The sequence below is a fragment of the Physeter macrocephalus genome, chromosome 4 (assembly GCF_002837175.3).
Source record: "Physeter macrocephalus isolate SW-GA chromosome 4, ASM283717v5, whole genome shotgun sequence".
NCBI lineage: Eukaryota > Metazoa > Chordata > Mammalia > Artiodactyla > Physeteridae > Physeter > Physeter macrocephalus.
In genome coordinates this window covers 115,432,757-115,452,410 of record NC_041217.1, presented here as the reverse complement: position 1 = coordinate 115,452,410, position 19,654 = coordinate 115,432,757, and the positions used below count along the sequence as shown (strand labels likewise).

General features: G+C 33.6%; 1 protein-coding gene across 3 annotated transcripts in view; it reads right to left on the bottom strand.

The window, feature by feature from the left end:
• ADGRL4 (adhesion G protein-coupled receptor L4) overlaps window positions 1-19,654 on the bottom strand; it is a 113,831-nt gene that overhangs the window by 33,904 nt on the left and 60,273 nt on the right. For 2 of the 3 annotated variants that reach the window (XM_007103450.4, XM_007103451.4), the window contains 8 exons: window positions 14,566-14,715; window positions 14,023-14,093; window positions 13,045-13,224; window positions 12,754-12,937; window positions 11,217-11,333; window positions 7,371-7,576; window positions 1,864-2,037; window positions 448-651 (listed from right to left, as the gene is read on the bottom strand). In XM_007103450.4, coding sequence (XP_007103512.2) covers window positions 448-651; window positions 1,864-2,037; window positions 7,371-7,576; window positions 11,217-11,333; window positions 12,754-12,937; window positions 13,045-13,224; window positions 14,023-14,093; window positions 14,566-14,715 — 1,286 coding nt within the window. Of the gene's footprint in view, window positions 1-447; window positions 652-1,863; window positions 2,038-7,370; window positions 7,577-11,216; window positions 11,334-12,753; window positions 12,938-13,044; window positions 13,225-14,022; window positions 14,094-14,565; window positions 14,716-19,654 lie in introns of those variants that run through there. The other variant, XM_055084506.1, reaches the window with a different exon arrangement.

Here is a 19,654-nt window from a genome sequence, read left to right as displayed (position 1 = left end):
GGTGGAAAATGGTTAGAAAAGTGCATTTAGTAGGTTGAGCTAATTCATCATATTTCAACCTATGAACCTTAGCCACTTTTGTGTTCCGTCCCTGTCTTGAGATAAACATTTTTTCCAACTCTCTCTCTCCCCTCTCTCTCCCCTCTGTTTTTAACGCCCATGTAAAAACAAACCAAAACAAAACAAAAAACAAAATAAGGTTATTTCTTCAGTTTGTTGACAAGTTTTTGCAGTTCATCATAATGAGGGCCACCGTGGTTAATGGAATTACTAAGCAAGTTGCTCAGATATGTTAGCATTCTCAAACTTAGAAACACCTTAAGAACAAAGTATATCGTGTATTTGCCCCATTAAGCCCTTAATTCCAATTCATGTTTCTATGACATACATATTTAGGAAAGTAAAAATTTAGAAAATAAAAATAGAAAGTAAGGGAGATCTACATACCTTATTAGTATTTGTATTGATCCCAACAAGAAAAACAAGTTCAGCAAGGAATAGGCTACAGCAGAGATTTTTGTGAATTGTTGTCCTGGTGCTTTGAATTTCACTGAAGAACCAGAAGGTAAAAATGCATATGGCAAGGCAAATCAGTGAAATAATTATTCCTAGTTGAGTGATCCTGGTAAGAATATTATAATCTTTAATACCCTAAGGGAAAATAATAATACAACTGTTAAAAGAATAACACAGTAGCTCGTCAAAGGAACTACAACATATAATGATCTTCCCTTTTTGGTGATTAAACTGTTCATAAAATGTAAAAATACAAATGTGCATTTAGATGAGACAATTTTGTACTTTTGAAAATGTTCAACATTCAGAAAATCTGATATAAATCACGTAGCACTTTAACAGTTCTCTAATTAGTGATTTCTTTCCCTAAGCATAGTATATATTAGTATATGGTTTAACAATGTTATCACCATCAGTTTCTTGATATTAGAAAGGCAATTCATTATTGTAATGTGAAAATGGTTAATTGAAGCAGCTTTATCAGTGGTAAGAACAAGTAATTTCTAGGCAGTAATTCATTTAAACACATTAAACAAAGGTATCAGAAATGCTGCATATATAGAATAACAAAACAGTATAGTTGCGAGAATTTGAAATGGGAAAGGATGGTTTCACTCTAACCAGATGGTTTTAAGAGGCATCTTTGTTTATTTAACATTCAGCAAAAAAATCATCTTTGTCACTGACATTAGGGTTAGGCAGATTTATTTAGTCTTGATATGTATTTGATGGATTTTAAGTATTGTATGGAAATGAGCCTGTAATCTAAACATTCCAATACAGGGATATAAAATAAAAACCTATATAATGTAAAAGCAAGATATTACTGATGTAAAATACATATTATGAAGCTATTCACCTTAGAAAGATTTTTCATGTTTAAAAATCTTGCGGGGTTCTGCATTATTAAAACATGGTATTTGTTATGAATGTGCTAATACTTATTGACCAGGTATCAAATATTTTTAATGAATTTGTCATCAGTAAAAATAAACTTTCAATACAAAGGCAAAAGCCCTTAAAGTCCATGATACTTTAAAATGTATAAATGGTCCTTAAAAGCCACATTAACAACTAAGAGTCAATGGATAGATATTTAATACACAATCTACTAGATATTATAGATTAGGTAAGTCTTACAGTAAAAATAACCAAAGATCCAAACTAGATATGTCATAGAAGGCAGGTAAGAAAAGACTAAAAAAAAGGTAATGTTGAGATTGTATCAGTAAATTAAATATGCTATTTACACCCAAAGAAAACATATAAAAATTAAATATTCTCTTGAATGACATAAAGAAGAAGAAAAAAACAGATTTATAAATATGAATTGGAAAATTGGCTTACAATAGAAGAACCAGAAGACATCAGAATTGCAAAATGTGTCAGGTGGTTACAGCGGCATGAGGTGTGGGTCTCATTCGAGTATGTCAGCTCACAGCCCTCCGAAGACCAGCTGCCATTCATGGTGTCAGGTAAGTAGTTCCAAAATGCACATTGACTCCTGTACTTATCTGTGGTCTGAAAAAGAGACATTTTACTGATGGGAAAAAGAGAAAAAGTTACACATACGACATCGTTTTGGTTATATTCAAAATACCATTTTGCATAGCAATATAATTAAAACCAGGCCTACCTAAAAAGTAAAGCATAAAATCAATGCTAATAAGTGAATGCTACTGATGTGTGAAAAAACTGGTTTATACTGCAACCATGCTATATTTTATCAATCCTGTGTCACGAATTTGTGAGAATTATTGTCAATTGAGATCATGTATGTCATTTAGAATGGTGCATGACATATCTCATTATCTTCGATAGATGTTTATTGAATATGCACTAGATATTAGTCATTGATCCAGGTGCTAAAAATACAGCACTGAACAAAACAAAAAAAGTGTTTGCGTTATTGACCTTACATTCTAATGAGGAGATAAGAAATTATTAAACAAAATAAATAAGCCAGGGAAAGGAGAACAGAAGTAATCTGAGGAGGCTTTTCCTAGGAAATGACATTTAAGCAAATACTTCAATTAAGTGAGAGTGTGAGCCCTAAAGACTTGGGAACAGAGGGTTCCAAACAGTTTGAATGGAAAATGGAAAAGCTCTGAAGTGAGACTCAATGAAGGTCTTCCAGAAACATCTAGAAGCCAGTGCAGTTCAAGTAATGAATGGTAAAGAGTAGTGAGTGTAAGATCAGAGATAGACAGGGGCTGATCAAATAGACTACAGGAAGGTTGTTCAATAAATAGCAGAGTTCTCCTTATCATATATTAATATTAACTAATCATAACACAATACCTAATGCACTGTAAGTTTTAATAAGTTATTCATAGAATGCTGTATACCTATGCTTGTGTCTTGTAGAAATAAAAACTGTTTACAATTATATAACAATTTATAGTTAACTAGGTGCTTTCTTACCTACTTTGTTTAATTTGATCCTCAAAAGAGCCCTGTGAGTGGGTATTGTGTTGAGAGACCAAGAGATGTCAAAAAATATATGCAAGACTAATCATTGATAAGTGGAGTAAAACAGAGCCAAACGCAAATCTTCAGACAACTATTCATTAAAGAAAATATTAGTTGAGTATCAAATATAGGCACTGTGCTAGGAGCCAGGGATTCTTAGTTGAAAAGATAAAGCATCTGCCCTCAAGGATGACAGAAGTCCAGATGATTTTAATACAATTTGACAGTTGCTTTAATGGCCTATATAGAAAATCCAACACTTAGATCAATGGTTGGAGCACTGGCCAATTTGATTGGAATAAGTCTAGGAAGACAGTGATTGAACTAAAATTGGAGAGAGGACAAGAAATTTTTCAAAGAGGTCAAGCTATGTGAAGAAAATTGAAACTCTACATCCAGTTCCCCCAAAACTGCCAGGAAAATACCCAATCCCACTCTTGTTAAAAAACAAACAGATAAGCTAGAGGAGCCAGAAGGACTCTAGAATTGAGGAACTAGAGTCAGCTGAGAGTGCATTACTCAAAAAACAGGGGTTAAGTGAGGGTCTGTCTACATGCTGAGCACCCACCATTGCCCACCACTTTCTTTTTTTTCTCCTAATCCTTGCAGTGAGCTTCTGTCTTTAGGCATGAGACTAAAAGGTTTCTGAGAAACTAAAGGCCGAAGAGAAATGACTTTTAGGTAGTGATCTTCAGGATCTTCCAGTGCAATGGCCAGAAACTAGCCTGATGATAACTCTCTAGGGAGGCACACCAGTGCCACAAGCCACCTGAACACACAATCATCTTTCAAATGTCTCATTATTAGATATGGATGGATGGCCATGAACCACCAGACCTCCGAGGACACACTCTACCATGAAAGACAAAGAACAGAAAGCCAACAAGCCAAACAGAGGAAATCACGAGCAACATAATGTAAGGAGTAGAACACAGGTTTTTAAAAAATATAAATACTACCACAGAGAAATACTGCACCCATGAAACAAACGTAGAGTTCAAAATATAAGGGTGTTCAGTTATAATTAAGTATAAAGTAGATATAAAATATGTTAGCAGGAAAAGAAAAATGTAAAGGAAAACTTAAAATGAAAAAAAAAAAAAAGACCTTAGAGGCTCAGCTGGGGAGTCCAGTATTTACATAAGAATAACAAGAGAAGAGACCAGAGATACTGGAGAGGAAGAAATTAGCAAACAAATAATAATAGAAAATTCCCTAAAACTGAAGACCATACATTTTCAGACTGAACAGACTCACATAAATGCCTAGTACAATTAATAAAGAAAGATCCACACCAAGGGTCATCTCTGATTGAATCCTGAGAATAAAGATAAGATCTCAAAAGTCTGAGAGAGAGAGACAGATCACTTGCAAAAGAGTGAAAATTTTAAGTAAAATATTAATTGAATGCAACTTCCCCAGGTTAACCTGGAAAGCTAGAAAAAAATGAGCAAGGTCTAGAAAATTCTGAAGAAAAATTTATTCACAATTTATAACTCTATCCCATGGAATTTATCTAAGTGTATGGATAAGATAGAAATATAGTATATACTTAGCTAAAAAGGTAATGCAAGAGCTCAAAAACTTGACTTTCTGGGCACCTTTCTCAAGAGTCACTGGAGAATACACCACCAAAATATAGAGATAAACCAAGAAAGAGGAATCGTTGGTTCAAGGAAACATTGAATCTGACACAGGAGAGAGGAGAGTTGCATGCCCAGGATGACGGTGACAGAGATGTCCAGGCTGATAGCTATACAGAAGGCAAAGGGTAGACCATCCAGACAGGATCAAGTTCACAGAGGCCTAAAAAGGATGTCTCCAGAACATTAATTTAGCTGATAATCTTATGTATTTGAATGTTTTATAAGGAGATTTATAGTACTGTCAGAAAGTTTGGGGACTAATTACTAATGGATAAATAGAAATCTAAGCAAGCTAAATTAAAGGAATTTACTAACACCAGGAAAATGGTTCAGCCTCATTATTCAGCTGTGTATAACACATTGAAAACTGATTTAACCCAAAATTTGATGAAGCATGGGAGGATGAATAGTTGGGGGAGTGTGTGGATCACAGGCGAAGATATGTATAAGAAAATTAAATCCACATTTTCTATACATGAAGGCAATAGATCATACCTATTTTTTTAAAAGCTTAAAAACATAAGAGGAGTTATTAAGTTTGGGGTGAAGGAGATAGAGGGTCAATGGAAAATGCTTTCCCATTTTGTAGGAAGCCAGAAACTTCAGCCTATTTGTTAGCTGAGACACTGGGACCAATGTGGAGAGATCCAGGAAAGTTGAGGTAATGGACAAAGCTTAATTTCTTGGGAGGTAGGTGGGGGAGGGATTCAGAGAATAGCATCGGGCAGGAGAGTATCTTAGCTGCGGAAGAATGGATTCTGGAGAAAGACTGTGGGTATGAAACTTTGTTCTACCAGTTGTTGCTGAGTGACCACAGGCAAGGCATGTAATCTTTCAGAGTCTCAGTTTCCTCATCTGTGAAATGGAGATAACAGTACATACCTCATAGGGTTCTTGTGAGAATTAAACTAAATAACTTAGAACAAAGCGTGTTTCCATATAAGCATTATTAAAGTATTGGTTGCTATGATTATTATCATTATTATTATCTGTATTATTATGACAACTATAATTAATATTCCTCTAAAGTAATGAAGTATATGCTAGTTGGTGAAGTTGCAATTATCAGGGAATCAGGAAGTGGAAGGTGTTATATATGAAATAACTTCGATTTTCCTAGAGAATAAAATGGGATCCAAATTTTGTTCTCAGAGGAAAGCAATGGATTGGGTAAATGTATTGTCAGAGGAAAGAGATGAAATTTCAGAGTGGTCATTACTTTGAATGGGAAAATAATTTGAACAGAGAAGAAGATGAAGGACAATCAAGTTTTCTCATTAACTATGGTGAAGAACTCTTGTGTAAATGTGTGTTTCATTTTGTTGCTGTGTCAGAGATGGGCGAAGTGGGTTGCCCTTGGCACCTCTTCAGCTGCCAAAACATTCCACTGATAAAAACTAGAAAAACCATGAGCCCATGTAAAAGAACAACGTTTGTTTTCTATAATCAAAAGGTCATTTGCATTTAGCATCTGAAAATATCTAAATTTAGTTTCCATTCTTAAAACATTTCACACCTTCTTTTTCCCTCAACAGAATGCCCACCATTGTTTAGGTTTGAGCTACTATTTACTTGCATTTTCTATACATTTAGTTTCTCTCTACATCAGATGTCTGTCTTTACAGTGACACATTTGTACTGTATGGAAGCATATAGAGTGGCCCCTCGATATTCACAGGGGATTGATTCCAGGACCCCTGTGCATTCCGAAATCCACGGATACTCAAGTTACTTTCGTAAAATGGAGTAGTATTTGCATATAACCTATGCACATCCTCCTGTATACTTTAAATAATCTCTAGATTACTTATAAAACTCAATAAACGTAAATGCTATGTAAATAGTTGACAGGCTGCAGTAAATTCAAGTTTTGCTTTTTGGAACTTTCTGAAATTTTTTCCCTTGAATATTTTCCATTTGTGTTTGGTTGAATTCATGGATGTGGAACCTGTGGATACAGACGGCTGACTATATGTTCTTTTAATCCCATTTCCCATAAACATGCAAATACAATTGTCCAGCTTCAAGGTTCTCCAAATAGAGTTTCTGAGGCACTTTAATCACGTACTAAGATTGAAATTCAATTGAAAGCCCAATAAAACATTAACTGTAAAAATGCAGCAAACAATATGATTTTGAGTTTCCCCTTCACTTTTAGGTCTATAAAACCCCTAAATACTTAGTTATTTCTAATCATTTTTTTATTGTATAGTTTTAATTATACATGGGTTTGAAAAAAGATTTAGAATAACAATAAAAGAGTAAAGTGGTCTCAGATGATTTCTTTATGAAATATTATGAACTTCTCTATGATTTTATTTTAATCAGCACCCAAATCCCTGCAAGTATTATTTTATATGACAATTAACCAAACACCTCCCTCATTATACAAGCAACATTTATCTCTTTAATACTTTTTTATAACTTCTTCCTTGAAGGGCCAAAGATTTCCAAAATGAACAATGTACTTAAAAATAAAACTAAAATGTAGCTTAATTTCAGAGACTCAAATACATAAAATTCTTTGGTATTTATTATAAAATTTAAAGAGCACTGAAAGTACAAAAATATTTTATAGAAAAATTAGTTGAAACCACTTTACTCTTTTATTTCAATTTTGAATTTGCATTTTTAAACTCAAGAACTCACATACAATTAAAGTGACACTACAAAAACATGTTCATTTCTCTGAATGCTTTACAATTATTATCAATAGTCAACAGAAACACAACTTACCTTTATGTGATTTAATGTAAATGTTATTTTTTCAACTTCATACAATGTGGGTGGGTTTGAGCTAATTGAGACTGAAATTACTGAAGAGATGACTCTTCCTTCCTCTTCAGCTTTATCATAACTTTGAGGTTCCAAAAAGATGTTGTCAGACGATGAAAATAGAGGACCAATACTCTTATAATATAAAAATGCAACTGCAACACTGCCTGTCAATCAAATAAGTGTATTCAGTGAAATTCTTAAAATAAACATAAAAATTGACCAAAGGGAGTCATACAAATTCCCAGATGCCGAAATGTGGGTCATAATATATCTAGGCTTACATCATCGAACCATATTAAGACATATTCTCTGACCTCTGTGACTCTGAAACTGATTGTGGACTCTAGCATTCCCTTGGCACAGACTATATTTAGGAGAAAAATAGTCCTAGATAAATGTACATCCAAGTGCTGACTAAGAACCAAGTAGTAAAGTATATTCATTTGAAAAATAAAATTTTGACTTACTACTTTGCTGGGCAAATATATGAATTAGAAAGATATTGGGAGAAAATTATCACAGATTTACAGTATTAAGAAAGTTTAGAATTGAAAGAGTTGTGAGATGCCACTGAGCTCAACCTCACGCCCACTGAAATGCTTCCTCTTTAAATTCATGACATATAGTTATGCTGACACAGCATAGGGAATTTATTGCCTTTCGAGGCAGCCATTTATCCGAACCCCTGACACTCCCCAAATGCAGCACATCAGCACATAACCAGATACTAGAAATGTTACCTGATCCGTACAGACTATCATATGACTATTTTTCCCTTAGCCTGGACACTACACCTATTTTAACGGATCTCAAATTGCCTTGGTTTTTGAGATCATTATCAGCTCATTATCACTGACATTAAGTGTGTGAACAACTCAACATCGCGACAACTATTATCTTTTAAAATTCCTGTTGTCACTTAGGTCACATTCCTTCTCTGTTGTACAGAATTATGGACAGTAAATTGAGGAATTTATATTCAGAATTTACTCTTGGAATTAGAAGTTCTGGTTTTAGTCATTTCTCCTAATTGTGTGTCCCTGGGTAAACTTGAGTTTTCTCATGTATAACATGATGGTAGTGATATTCCCTCTGGCTATTTACTAGGATAAGGTGGAGAACAAATGAAATTATATGAGAGAGTCTTCTGTAAAATTTAAGATGCTATGTTAATATGATTATTGTTATACTTATTAACTAGAAATGTTATATGTTTGCTTTAGAAACTTGGACAAATTAGGAAGAACGCTATCATATTCATTTTCCCTCAAATTTGTGACACCAGCAAATAATTTGAAAAGCATAAATTAATCAAAATCATTAATACAAATGTTGATAATGTCATCAAAAACAAAGGTCTGTGGTATAATGCTGGAACCCTCCACATCACAATATCACACTAATAAGTAATATTCTTTGGATATGGTTACGTGAGCTAGAAGTTGCAAAAATGTGTCACTATTCACGTTTTCTATCTTAGTATAAAAAGGCACCCCAAGATACTGCTAAGAGTGTTGCTGAAATTCAGATACATTACATATTTTCCTAAACTGCCAGCCCAGAAAACTTATATCAAAAAAATAATGTTAGTATAACATGGTTGGGCTAGTGAAATTGTGATGGCTCCAGATGACAACTAGCCCAGCATTTGCTATGGACAGACCAGGGACAGAAGCAGAACCTGGAAACCTCTTAGGGGAACTTGACCTAGTCCGGCTGATGAACCAGTTCATGCAACAGCAACTTCTCAGAGGTTGTAGTAGTGGGTGGTCCAAAATCAAATGAAGCACCAAAGAGATAACATGGATTTAAAAATCTATTAATCATTCTGATACTTTCTAAAGGAAAATATTTATTTAACAACAATTTTTGACTTTGGGTAAAAGGAGACTCATGCCACGTAGAATGATCCAAAATCCATTTTTAATCTTTTTCTGAATATTGATCCAGTATTTGTTCATTCTTTTTTTTTTTTAATCATTTGGAACCTATTTTAATTCCCATGATTTCTCACTAATTCTAGGCCTGATCTAGCTTTTAACTTTCATATCAGATCTGTACCTATTTTCAGTAAACTAGGGGTTCAATCACTAATGATAGGCACTAAAATTCAGTATATAAAAAAGATTAAAAATCCATCTGTGCCATCCTTATTTTCCTCCTAATGACACTATGCAGCTTTTAACTAATGAATGTTTTTATTAAGGAAGTTTGTCAATAAATGAATAATCACACGTAGATATCATTGAGTGGGTTTGATCAGTTTCTTACACTTGTCCTTATTTTGAAGATTCAACCTTGAGGAAAATAAATTTTCTCCCTCTGCTCTCTTGAGAGCTGATATTACTGTCCCTTTCAAACGTCAGCGTTTGCATGCGTGATTACGAAATGTAACAAAACTACCATACACTAAGACAGGATCTCTTCGAGATGTTAATTCCATGACAATTTCATCATCTGTCACTATGATAAGTATTTTCAATGTCTTTATTCTCAACTTCCAAATACTACTCAAATTGTCTTTGAAAATACAAGTTTAACACATTCTTTGGACTTGCTCCTAAATATTATGTGTGTGCTTGGTTAATTAGAATATGATGTAATGGGGTAAGAGCCATGGGTTCAATGGCAGTATGGCTTAGTTATTTTTGCTTTTTATGGCCATCTGTTTCTTACTTCTGAATAAAAAATGACAAGAAAAAATGGAAAGGATAATATCAATGGATTAGAAAAAAAATTCCCACATTAGTGCTGTAAAAATTTTTTTAAAAAGATGGTCTTCTGAGAATGAATATGCAACAAGCTTTTTAACAGTAAAGACAACATATTTTTTAATGAAGTGATGTCTGTAAAAGTGACATATGTGTGTTATTGTATATATTTTCCGTTTGTACGTATGACCACCCACAATGCTTTGAGAAAATATTATAATTCATGTTTTATAGGTAATATATTTTGACCTATATGTGAACAGCAACAATTCTATTATCAGCAGAGATTTTTTTTTTCTAAGTTCATTGCACTACGAGAGCAGATAAATGGTTAAATTAAAATAGCAGCTGCTAGTTTGCCTTTGGTTAGGTGACAAGGGAAAGCTGGTCAGGGCTGATTTATTTGTTACCTCCTTCTCTTCAAGTCTTAGTTCTGTATTATCTGTTGATGTACATAGAGACAAACCCATTAGCTTCTTGTGCCTTAGTTCCATTATCCATAAAATGAGGACAATAGGTTAGATAATCGTAAAGTCACTTGCTAGTACTAGCGTTCTCGGGTCCCATTTCTTAAGAAATCCTGCCTTTAGTTTAGTTGAAGAGTCTAGTGTACAAAAACTAAGAAATGAGTGGGAGAGAAATCCACACTTAATAACTTTCTACCTTTTTGAACACTACCTCTATTCATCTTGTTCATACAATCCCAAATTCAGTCTCACAATGAGGAATATGAAGGATTACTGAAGAAGAAATATTAGAAGAACTCCATGAAAATTATAGCATCTGACTGCTGCAAAATGAGGAATAAAATCACAGTTCCTTTGTATATTTCCACTGGGATCTTAACATTATTAGACGATTACAGAGTTGGAGGATCAAGGACAAGAAGGATCTAGGTATCAACAGCTAAAATTCTACCCAGGTATTTTTATCATAATGAAAATCTGAAATATAAATATGGAAATTCTGTGTATAAACATAAAATATTTTTCTATAGAAAACCACACACATTATATGCACAATGATACAATCAAATGTATGGTATTTATTGCAAAACATTGAAATATTGTATATAAGATTGTCAAAGTCCTACCATTTGAATCATATGCAGCTTTTCTATTTGGAAATATCTTTATATTATCTCCGTCCATATTCATATGGGGATGAATATGTTTCATGTGATATGAATCAAAAAAGAAAGCTTTGAGAGCTGAAACAAAATCATGAAAATAATAAATTCTCTGAAATTAGTTTAATCAATGATTTATTTAGTTAGAGACAATTTCATCCATCATTGTTATATTTCAACGTCTTAATTACGGCAGGTAGAATGAACATATTCTGAACATGATGTTTGGACGTTATAATTTGTATTTAAAAATCTGATTCAAGTTTGTTTGATTTCACTATAGCATTCATGGATTAATTCTATCTTTATTGAATAAAAGAAAATATGTATGTACACAAAGAAGCTATAAATCATAATTACTAAAGCAGACAAGCAACTACAATGTATTACAGGATATCTACAATATAATTTATTATATACAGAGTGATTGACTTAAATTCTTGAGCAATAATTTCCTTACCTGGTGCATTTTCACCTTTTTCATGCAGGAACATCATAGAAATTTAGGCTCCTATATATGGTCACAATGCTTGCTACCTTAATTTTGAGTAACTGGTGAATCCCGATGAGATAACGATTTTTGTATATCTATAGGTGCACGGCAGTATAACAACCAGAAATATAATAGGGGTGTATATGCAATGATTACTGCAGAAAGTGTACTTTGTTTCCCCAGAAAAACTTTACAGGCAGCCTCAATTTGATCCAGATTCTTAATGTGTTAAGTATGAGATTTCATAAAACAGGAAACATTCCAATTTGCTATGCTAATTACTTTATATTATCGAAAGGCAAACGATTCCTAAGAAATTTAAATATACTACATTCAGGACAAAGATATATGCCCAAAGGATTTCAACATTAAAAATAAACATCTTCAAGGTTCAACATTAGAAAAATAGGGAATGGTTACATAAAATATGATCTATCCATAGACTACTGCAGAGACACTAAAAATTATGCTCATGGTGTGGTTTTAGAAGTCAGGATGGTATAACCTTTACGGGGCAGGGGGTGGCTGCCGGGGGAAATGAGGGATCTTCTGGGGTGCTGTTTATACAGATGTGTTCACTTTGTGAAAATTTGTCAAGTTATATTCATTTGACATGTGCACTTTTCTGTCTGTTATACTTCAATAAAAATTAAACTTAAAAAAATGAAATATACGACATCCAGAAAATCTGTCTGTACTATGATTGGTCAAGACAGATCCTACCAAGTCATGAGATGACAATGGAGTAATGGTCTCTGAGCATTTAAATGCTAAACAGTTCAGAGAGAGAAAAAGGTGGAGGCTATAAGTAGGTGGTAAATCTTAGGCACTCATCCTTTTTATTCACACTTCATTCATAACTACTCTTGTGATGTGCATCACCATTCATGTCTACATTGATAAAACAACTGCCAGTTTAATTAACAACATTTTAAAGACTTTTCTTCTCTTTTGAGAACGGCTTGTTTGGAAAACTCGATTGCTTTGAAATTGACCTTGGCTTCTTACCTATATCACTTGAATTAGTATCAAATTGAGTGGTCTTTTGAAAGTTCTGAGATAGCCTTAAGGTAGCTTGCTCTGCAGCATGTATCAGTTTTGTAAGATGAGTTCTTCTATGGTTTGTAGATAACTTGTCCCAAATTATAAATGTATCCTTTTGAACAAAATTATTCACAGTTTTTACAAATTCCTGTTGAAAAAAAATGTCTTTAAAAAATGTTGGACTTTTACATTAATCACAAATGTAAGGAAAATTTTAAGCCTCAATTATATTGAGTTAAAGCTCAACATACTTACAGTAAGAGTTGAATTAGAAAGGGTGTCCTTGGCCGAATTCGTGCTATTCATATAACCCAGTAATGGGGATGATTCAGCTAATATTTCTATATATGTAATTATATCCGTTGGTGAAAGATCTTTCACAGAATTTCTATAGACTTCTTGTAGCAAAGCCACAGGTTCTTCTATGTGCCTAATCTGAACAAAAATGAGTCCAGAGAAAGGAAACCAGTTTAAAGCACTACTAGATCTTTTCAAGAATAAATGTTGCATGATAAATATGTTCTGAGTTTTTTTTTTTCTCTTATACATTAATAAGTTATCAGACTACACCTAAACCATAACACAAAGCAATGAAACCTGAAATTATTTACAAAGGATTAGCAAATAGCTTAAATGGCATAGAAGTTACTTCAGAAAGGCAATACATGTTTGAATTTATCATTTTAAAGTTAATTAAAATAAATTATAACTTAATTTGAATTAGGTTTTAATTAACCAGAGAAATTTTTTTACATGATAAAACGGCAATTTGCTTTTACTTCATTGTTAATGAGTCATGTGAGACTCACACTTCTAATCTCAGGACAGTAATTTTATGAATGTCCTACTTTGTTTACTCTTTAAAATAGTATTTACTTTGGTGTACAAAATCTAGTTACATTCAGCTATGTCTCCTTAGAATTTGAAAATGGCCTGGGGTCAAAGTGTGTTTTTACTATTTTATCCATCCAATTTCTTTACATGTTGAAAATAACTTTCCAGTCTACCCAACAGGAAACAGTAACTTAAATTAAATATGTAAGTCTTCTTCAGTACTTTGGGGATTTTCAAATTAATCCTATCAAGTACTTAGATCTCTCTATGTAAACAGTTTCAACTCTACATGAAGATCAACTGCTTGTTACTCTTTTAAAAAAAGTGACTTTGGAAAGATTTAAACTGAAACCAAAATGTCAAAATAGAGCGTATTTTTAATTCAATACCTTTACTCACTTTTGTTAAAGTTTTATTAATATTCGCCGCAATACAGATATTATCTAAATGGCAGTCTGGATTCACAATTTCTGTAGAAAAAACCAGATTATATATTAAGTCTTAAAAAATATTTTTCCTAAGATAATTATATTGATTCCAGTGATTTTGCTCACCTATTTAGACATTGAAAACATTCTTATCATTTGAGTTTCATTTTTATTTTATTCATGAAAATTCATTTATTTAAAATTTTTTTCATTATTTATTATTTAAAAATTTTATTCATAATAAAAATTCATTTATTTTTATTCATTAAAATGCAATATTTTATGGAAAATAGAAAATTGTAGTTACCCTAAGGAAACAGGGTATGGTAATTACATAAAACATGTGGTCTACATCTTCCATTAAATAAGACTGTAACTTTTCTTATTCCATTTTATAGATAAAGGACTACTAGCACATTTCTTGGAAGATGTAGCTCTTTGACACTTCACAACCGTGTAGTACATATTTTACATACTGCTTTGATAATACATACAATTTAATAATATAATTTACCTTGGCAATAAGTGCCATCATTAGGTGTGAACTGTGAGTTTCCTGTGGATGTATGATAACCTTCCTTGCAGGAGCAGTTATATCCACCATCCACATTTGTACACATTGCATGATCACCACAGGCAAATGATTCACTGCATTCATCTATATCTGGGAATATTTGAGAAATTAAAATTTTAATTTAGTGCTCATATAGTTGCTACCTTGTTGATAATAGTATTACATACAGTTAGTGATTTCATATCAAATTTACAAGAAAGCAAGAAAAATTCAATCATTTGGAAAATGACAGAGCAAACTTAGCTGCATATATATTTTTAACTTTGATTTGGTCAATCCATTTTGACAATATATTGAAAATGTTATTCATAGACCAACCCTTGAATTGTTTTCTGAATAGATGATTCACAACAAAGTCATTAGAGTAATTTCAATCACTGATGATGTAATATTTATTCCTAATTAAAGACCTAATTTAAAAAATACATTTAGAATTCTTTGTTTTCTAGTGTTAAATTAAATTGATTGTAACAACTCAGTTTAGAGTAATCTGGAGGGCAAAAAGGAGTAGCCCATTTTCTTTCCAAAGCCTCATTTTTCCATATAAGTAAACCTAAAAATTAAGATGCAGCAGAATGTATGATTATTCAACTCCCTTAAAATTTTACCAGAACTTATTACTTTTGTTCAGGTTATATTTTACTATGATTCGTAATACATGGTCATCAAAGGTAAAGTAACAAACTGTACAGAATTAAGTCTTAGATTTTCAGTAGCTATATATCAAAGCTACAATAAAAATGGTAAGTTATAAACTCACATAATTTATATTCTTAATTTAAAATTTTACATACTATAATGAATAGTGAAATATGTCTTAAAGTTATAAATACAGAATAAATACTCTGCCAGTAGGCAGAGTCCCAATAGGGAATGATTCCAAGGAACTGAGGAGTCCAGATCATTACCTTAAACTAATGTAAAGATTTTTGTGCTCCTAGCCTAGCCCTGACATCTTAGAGCTTCTCTATGTTAGATTAATGCATTAATCTGTAATCTTGCATATACAATTTGATTTTTTAAAGACTCATAGAGTGGCACAATCCTGTTTGCCATAATAAGGGGGAGTAATCAAAGTCCAATTAAAATGTAATCTAGCGAGTTATCTGAAATGTAGCTGATCCTCATTTCTCATTTTAAAAATGCAATAATGGCACCAAAAAAACCCATTAAAACTCACACCACCAGAAACTGGAATTGACAGTAAGTCTCTTGCCAGTTCTTGAAGAAATTTCCATTAGCTAAGAAGGTGAGGGTACTGGACTTAGGAAGACTATTAACTACCTGAAAAAGAGGTAGAAAACCCCTTGTTCTTCTGCCAAGTCTTCATAGTCACGATCTGTACTACCTAGAAGTCCAAGTTCTCTACTTTTAAATAAACAAATGCTGCCCTAGCACCCTCACCCTCTTCCTCGAATTTCTATATATATGTGTTCATAAACTGCCTCTCCACACAAAAAAGGACAGAAATAAAGGAGGGGGTGATAGCAGGTTGGCTCTTGGGATCTGGAGAATCATTAGCAAAAACATTCCAGGTTGGGCTGAAGTAAAGAAGTCAGGTGGGAGGGCAGACTAGAATTATTATTTTTCATGAGATCAATGAAGTGAGAAAAAAATATGAGAAAGCAAAAGACTAGTCTTTTGTGGAGCAGTGCTGAAGAAGTCATTTGTGCAGTACCCAAATGTGGATAATACCCCAGTGAAGGTGTGAAGAGATCCATGAAGTATCATAAATAGAACAACTTATTTCATGGAAAAGAAAGCTATGTTCTCTGAATACCACCACTTCATATTTTCAGATACCTTCTATGGCTAACTGAAAATGAAGTGTTGATTTCTCCCAATTTCAAAATCATTCAAAAGTGCAACTTTTCTTGGGAACTTTGTCCTAAGCCCAATCTCTCAGCAACATACCGATCTTAGCTTTACAAACTCCATTTGCATCCTCCCTCGTGCACTTTGGACACAGGTGTACACAGTCTTGGTGTTCTTGACGGTTCCAGCTTTCCCCTGTGCATCCTCCATACCCTGAGGTCCTTATGTTGGGGTCTCTGCTCTGGTTCCAGCCCTCCCAGAACCCACTCAGCTGTCTGCTATCCCAGCACGTCAGCTTTGGACCAACTAGGGTATTTCAGCTTCTGAATTCACCAAGTGACAGAATGTTAATCTGTAAAAATAATGAGGTCATACCCTGGGAGATAAACATTTGAGATTAAGATTATGCAAATTTCTATATTCTGACTCCAAATATTCTAAAATAATATTAATCACCCTCCAAAGTAATGTTTTTCAAACCTTAATCATCCTTAATCAAATACATGTTTTCTAAATTGTTTATACTTTCCTTGTTTACATTATTGTTTCTCTAACTTTTTACTAAAATGTAGACATGAGGTTTGCTGAATTTGATATCCTTCTCACTCTGGGCCTCAGAAGTAGAACTTACTGAGTTTAACCTAGTAACAGGTACAGAGTGTGTGACCACCACAACTGGCTGTGTGTCAGGGTAGTCAAAGAGCTTCCACTATCCTTAGCATATCACTCTACGCCTCCTTGCTACCTAGTAATATAAAGAGATTCATAAAATACTGAAAGAGTATCCCAGGCCCAAAAGGGATGAAACTGACTTAGCCAAAATGAATGTGACTGCCATTTTACATCGAGATCCATACTAACATCTCTTGCAATTTCTTGTAGGGCCTAATTGAATCTAATAAAATCACTATGTATCCTCCTTCCTACAGGCAAAGGCCCTGTAGAAGACCTTAATTCAAATCTTGATTCTAATACTCATTAGCTCTGTGACCTTGGGTAGTATTATAAAAATACTCTTAACTCAGAAGAGTTCTTTTTCATAACAAACGAGGAAATGTATGTAAAGGTGTTTGGAAGAGTGCCTAAGATAGCGTAGGTACCTGATATTGTAATTGGGAATCAGGTCCAGTGATTCTACTCATATTGTGTGTTTTCTTTTTTTTTTTTTTTTTTTTGCGGTACGCGGGCCTCTCACTGTTGTGGTCTCTCCCGTTGCAGAGCACAGGCTCCGGACACACAGGCTCAGCGGCCATGGCTCACAGGGCTAGCTGCTCCGCAGCATGTGGGATCTTCCCAGACCGGGGCACGAACCCGTGTCCCCTGCATCGGCAGGCGGACTCCCAACCACTGCGCCACCAGGGAAGTCCTGTGTGTCTTCTTAATAGCAGGAGCCCTGTGAGTATGTAGGTTTGGAGAAAACACATTGATAATGAGTGTCTCATTAAATTGCCATGTTTTGGTACTCCCTAGAGCTGTAAAAGAGAAAAAGAACCCCTTCCCCCATTTTCATGAAAGCTAAATTGCTGTTGTATAATTATTTCAGTCAGGCTAGAATTGACAAACTATATTTAATAAGTGATCCACTTTTTCCACTACCAACCTAACACTCAACACTAATAACTTGATTTCGCTAAATGTAAGTACATCATAACACGCATTTCCTTCTTTTGCATGTCAAAAAATTCATTTGCTACTTTTTCATTAATAAGGTTATGCTTGTTTTTCATGTCTACAATGAGCCAACTCAGCAGTATTTTATCATAATCTTCTTTCAAAACATGATCATATGATTGTTTTGATTTTTATAATTTTCACCAATAACAGAATTTTCTAATGTTGTTTAACTCATACACTGAAAAGAAAAGATACAATGTTCAATTAGTGGAAGCAATTTGCAAAAACAAAATTGAATGTTAATATTATTCAAAGCCAGAAAAAAAAATCTGTACTTATCAGGGTACCTAAGGCAATAGGACGTAAAAAATTACAAGTAGTGAACACTGCTCTTAAGCACACAGAAAACATGAAGAAGTTCTTGGGTTCTACTCATTTGGTTTTGGGAGAGTCACTTTACCATTGGATGCCTCAGTTTCCCCACTTGTGAAATGCGAATCTAGAACAAGGTCTCTTGGGAGCTGGGCACCAGATGTTCTGTTTTACTCTGATTCCAAGGAGAAGAAAAATAGGCAGGATGCTAAATCTCACTCAAAGCCTTCTGCAGTGAAATTACCTCATCCATGGAAAATAGTATTTGAATATAGACTAAAGATATAGAATTTTGTTAGGGTCATTTCTTGCCCTGTACTGGAGTTTTTCATTATGTTTTGTTCATATTTTCTGTTTCTTCCTGGTTCAGTCTTGGAAGGTTATACCTTTCTAAGAATTTTCCCATTTCTTCCAGGTTGTCCATTTTGTTGGCATAGAGTTGCTTGTAGTAGTCTCTTAGGATGCTATGTATTTCTGTGGTGTCTGTTGTAACTTCTCCTTTTACATTTCTAATTTTATTGATTTTGTTTATCTTCTCAAAGAACCAGCTTTTAGTATTATTGATCTTTGCTATTGTTTTCTTTGTTTCTATTTCATTTATTTCTGCTCTGATCATTATGATTTCTTTCCTTCTGCTAACTTTGGGGTTTTTTTGTTCTTCTTTCTCTAGTCCCTTTAGGTGTAAAGTTAGATTGTTTACTTGAGATTTTTCTTGCTTCTTGAGGTAGGCTTGTATAGCTATAAACTTCCCTCTTAGAACTGCTTTTGCTGCATCCCATAGGTTTTGGATTGTCATGTTTTCATTGTCATTTGTCTCTAGGTATTTTTTAATTTCCTTTTTGATTTCTTCAGTGATCTCTTGGTTATTTAGTAACGTATTGTTTAGCCTCCATGTGTTTGTGTTTTACGTTTTTTTCCCTGTAATTCATTTCTAATCTCATAGCGTTGTGGTCAGAAAAGATGCTTGATATGATTTCAATTTTCTTAAATTTACTGAGGCTTGATTTGTGACCCAATATGTGATCTATCCTGGAGAACGTTCTGTGCGCACTTGAGAAGAAAGTGTAACCTGCTGTTTTTGGATGGAATGTCCTATAAATATCAATTAAATCTACCTGGTCTATTGTGTCATTTAAAGCTTCTGTTTCCTTATTTATTTTCATTTTGGATTATCTGTCCATTGGTGTAAGTGAGGTGTTAAAGTCCCCCACTATTATTGTGTTACTGT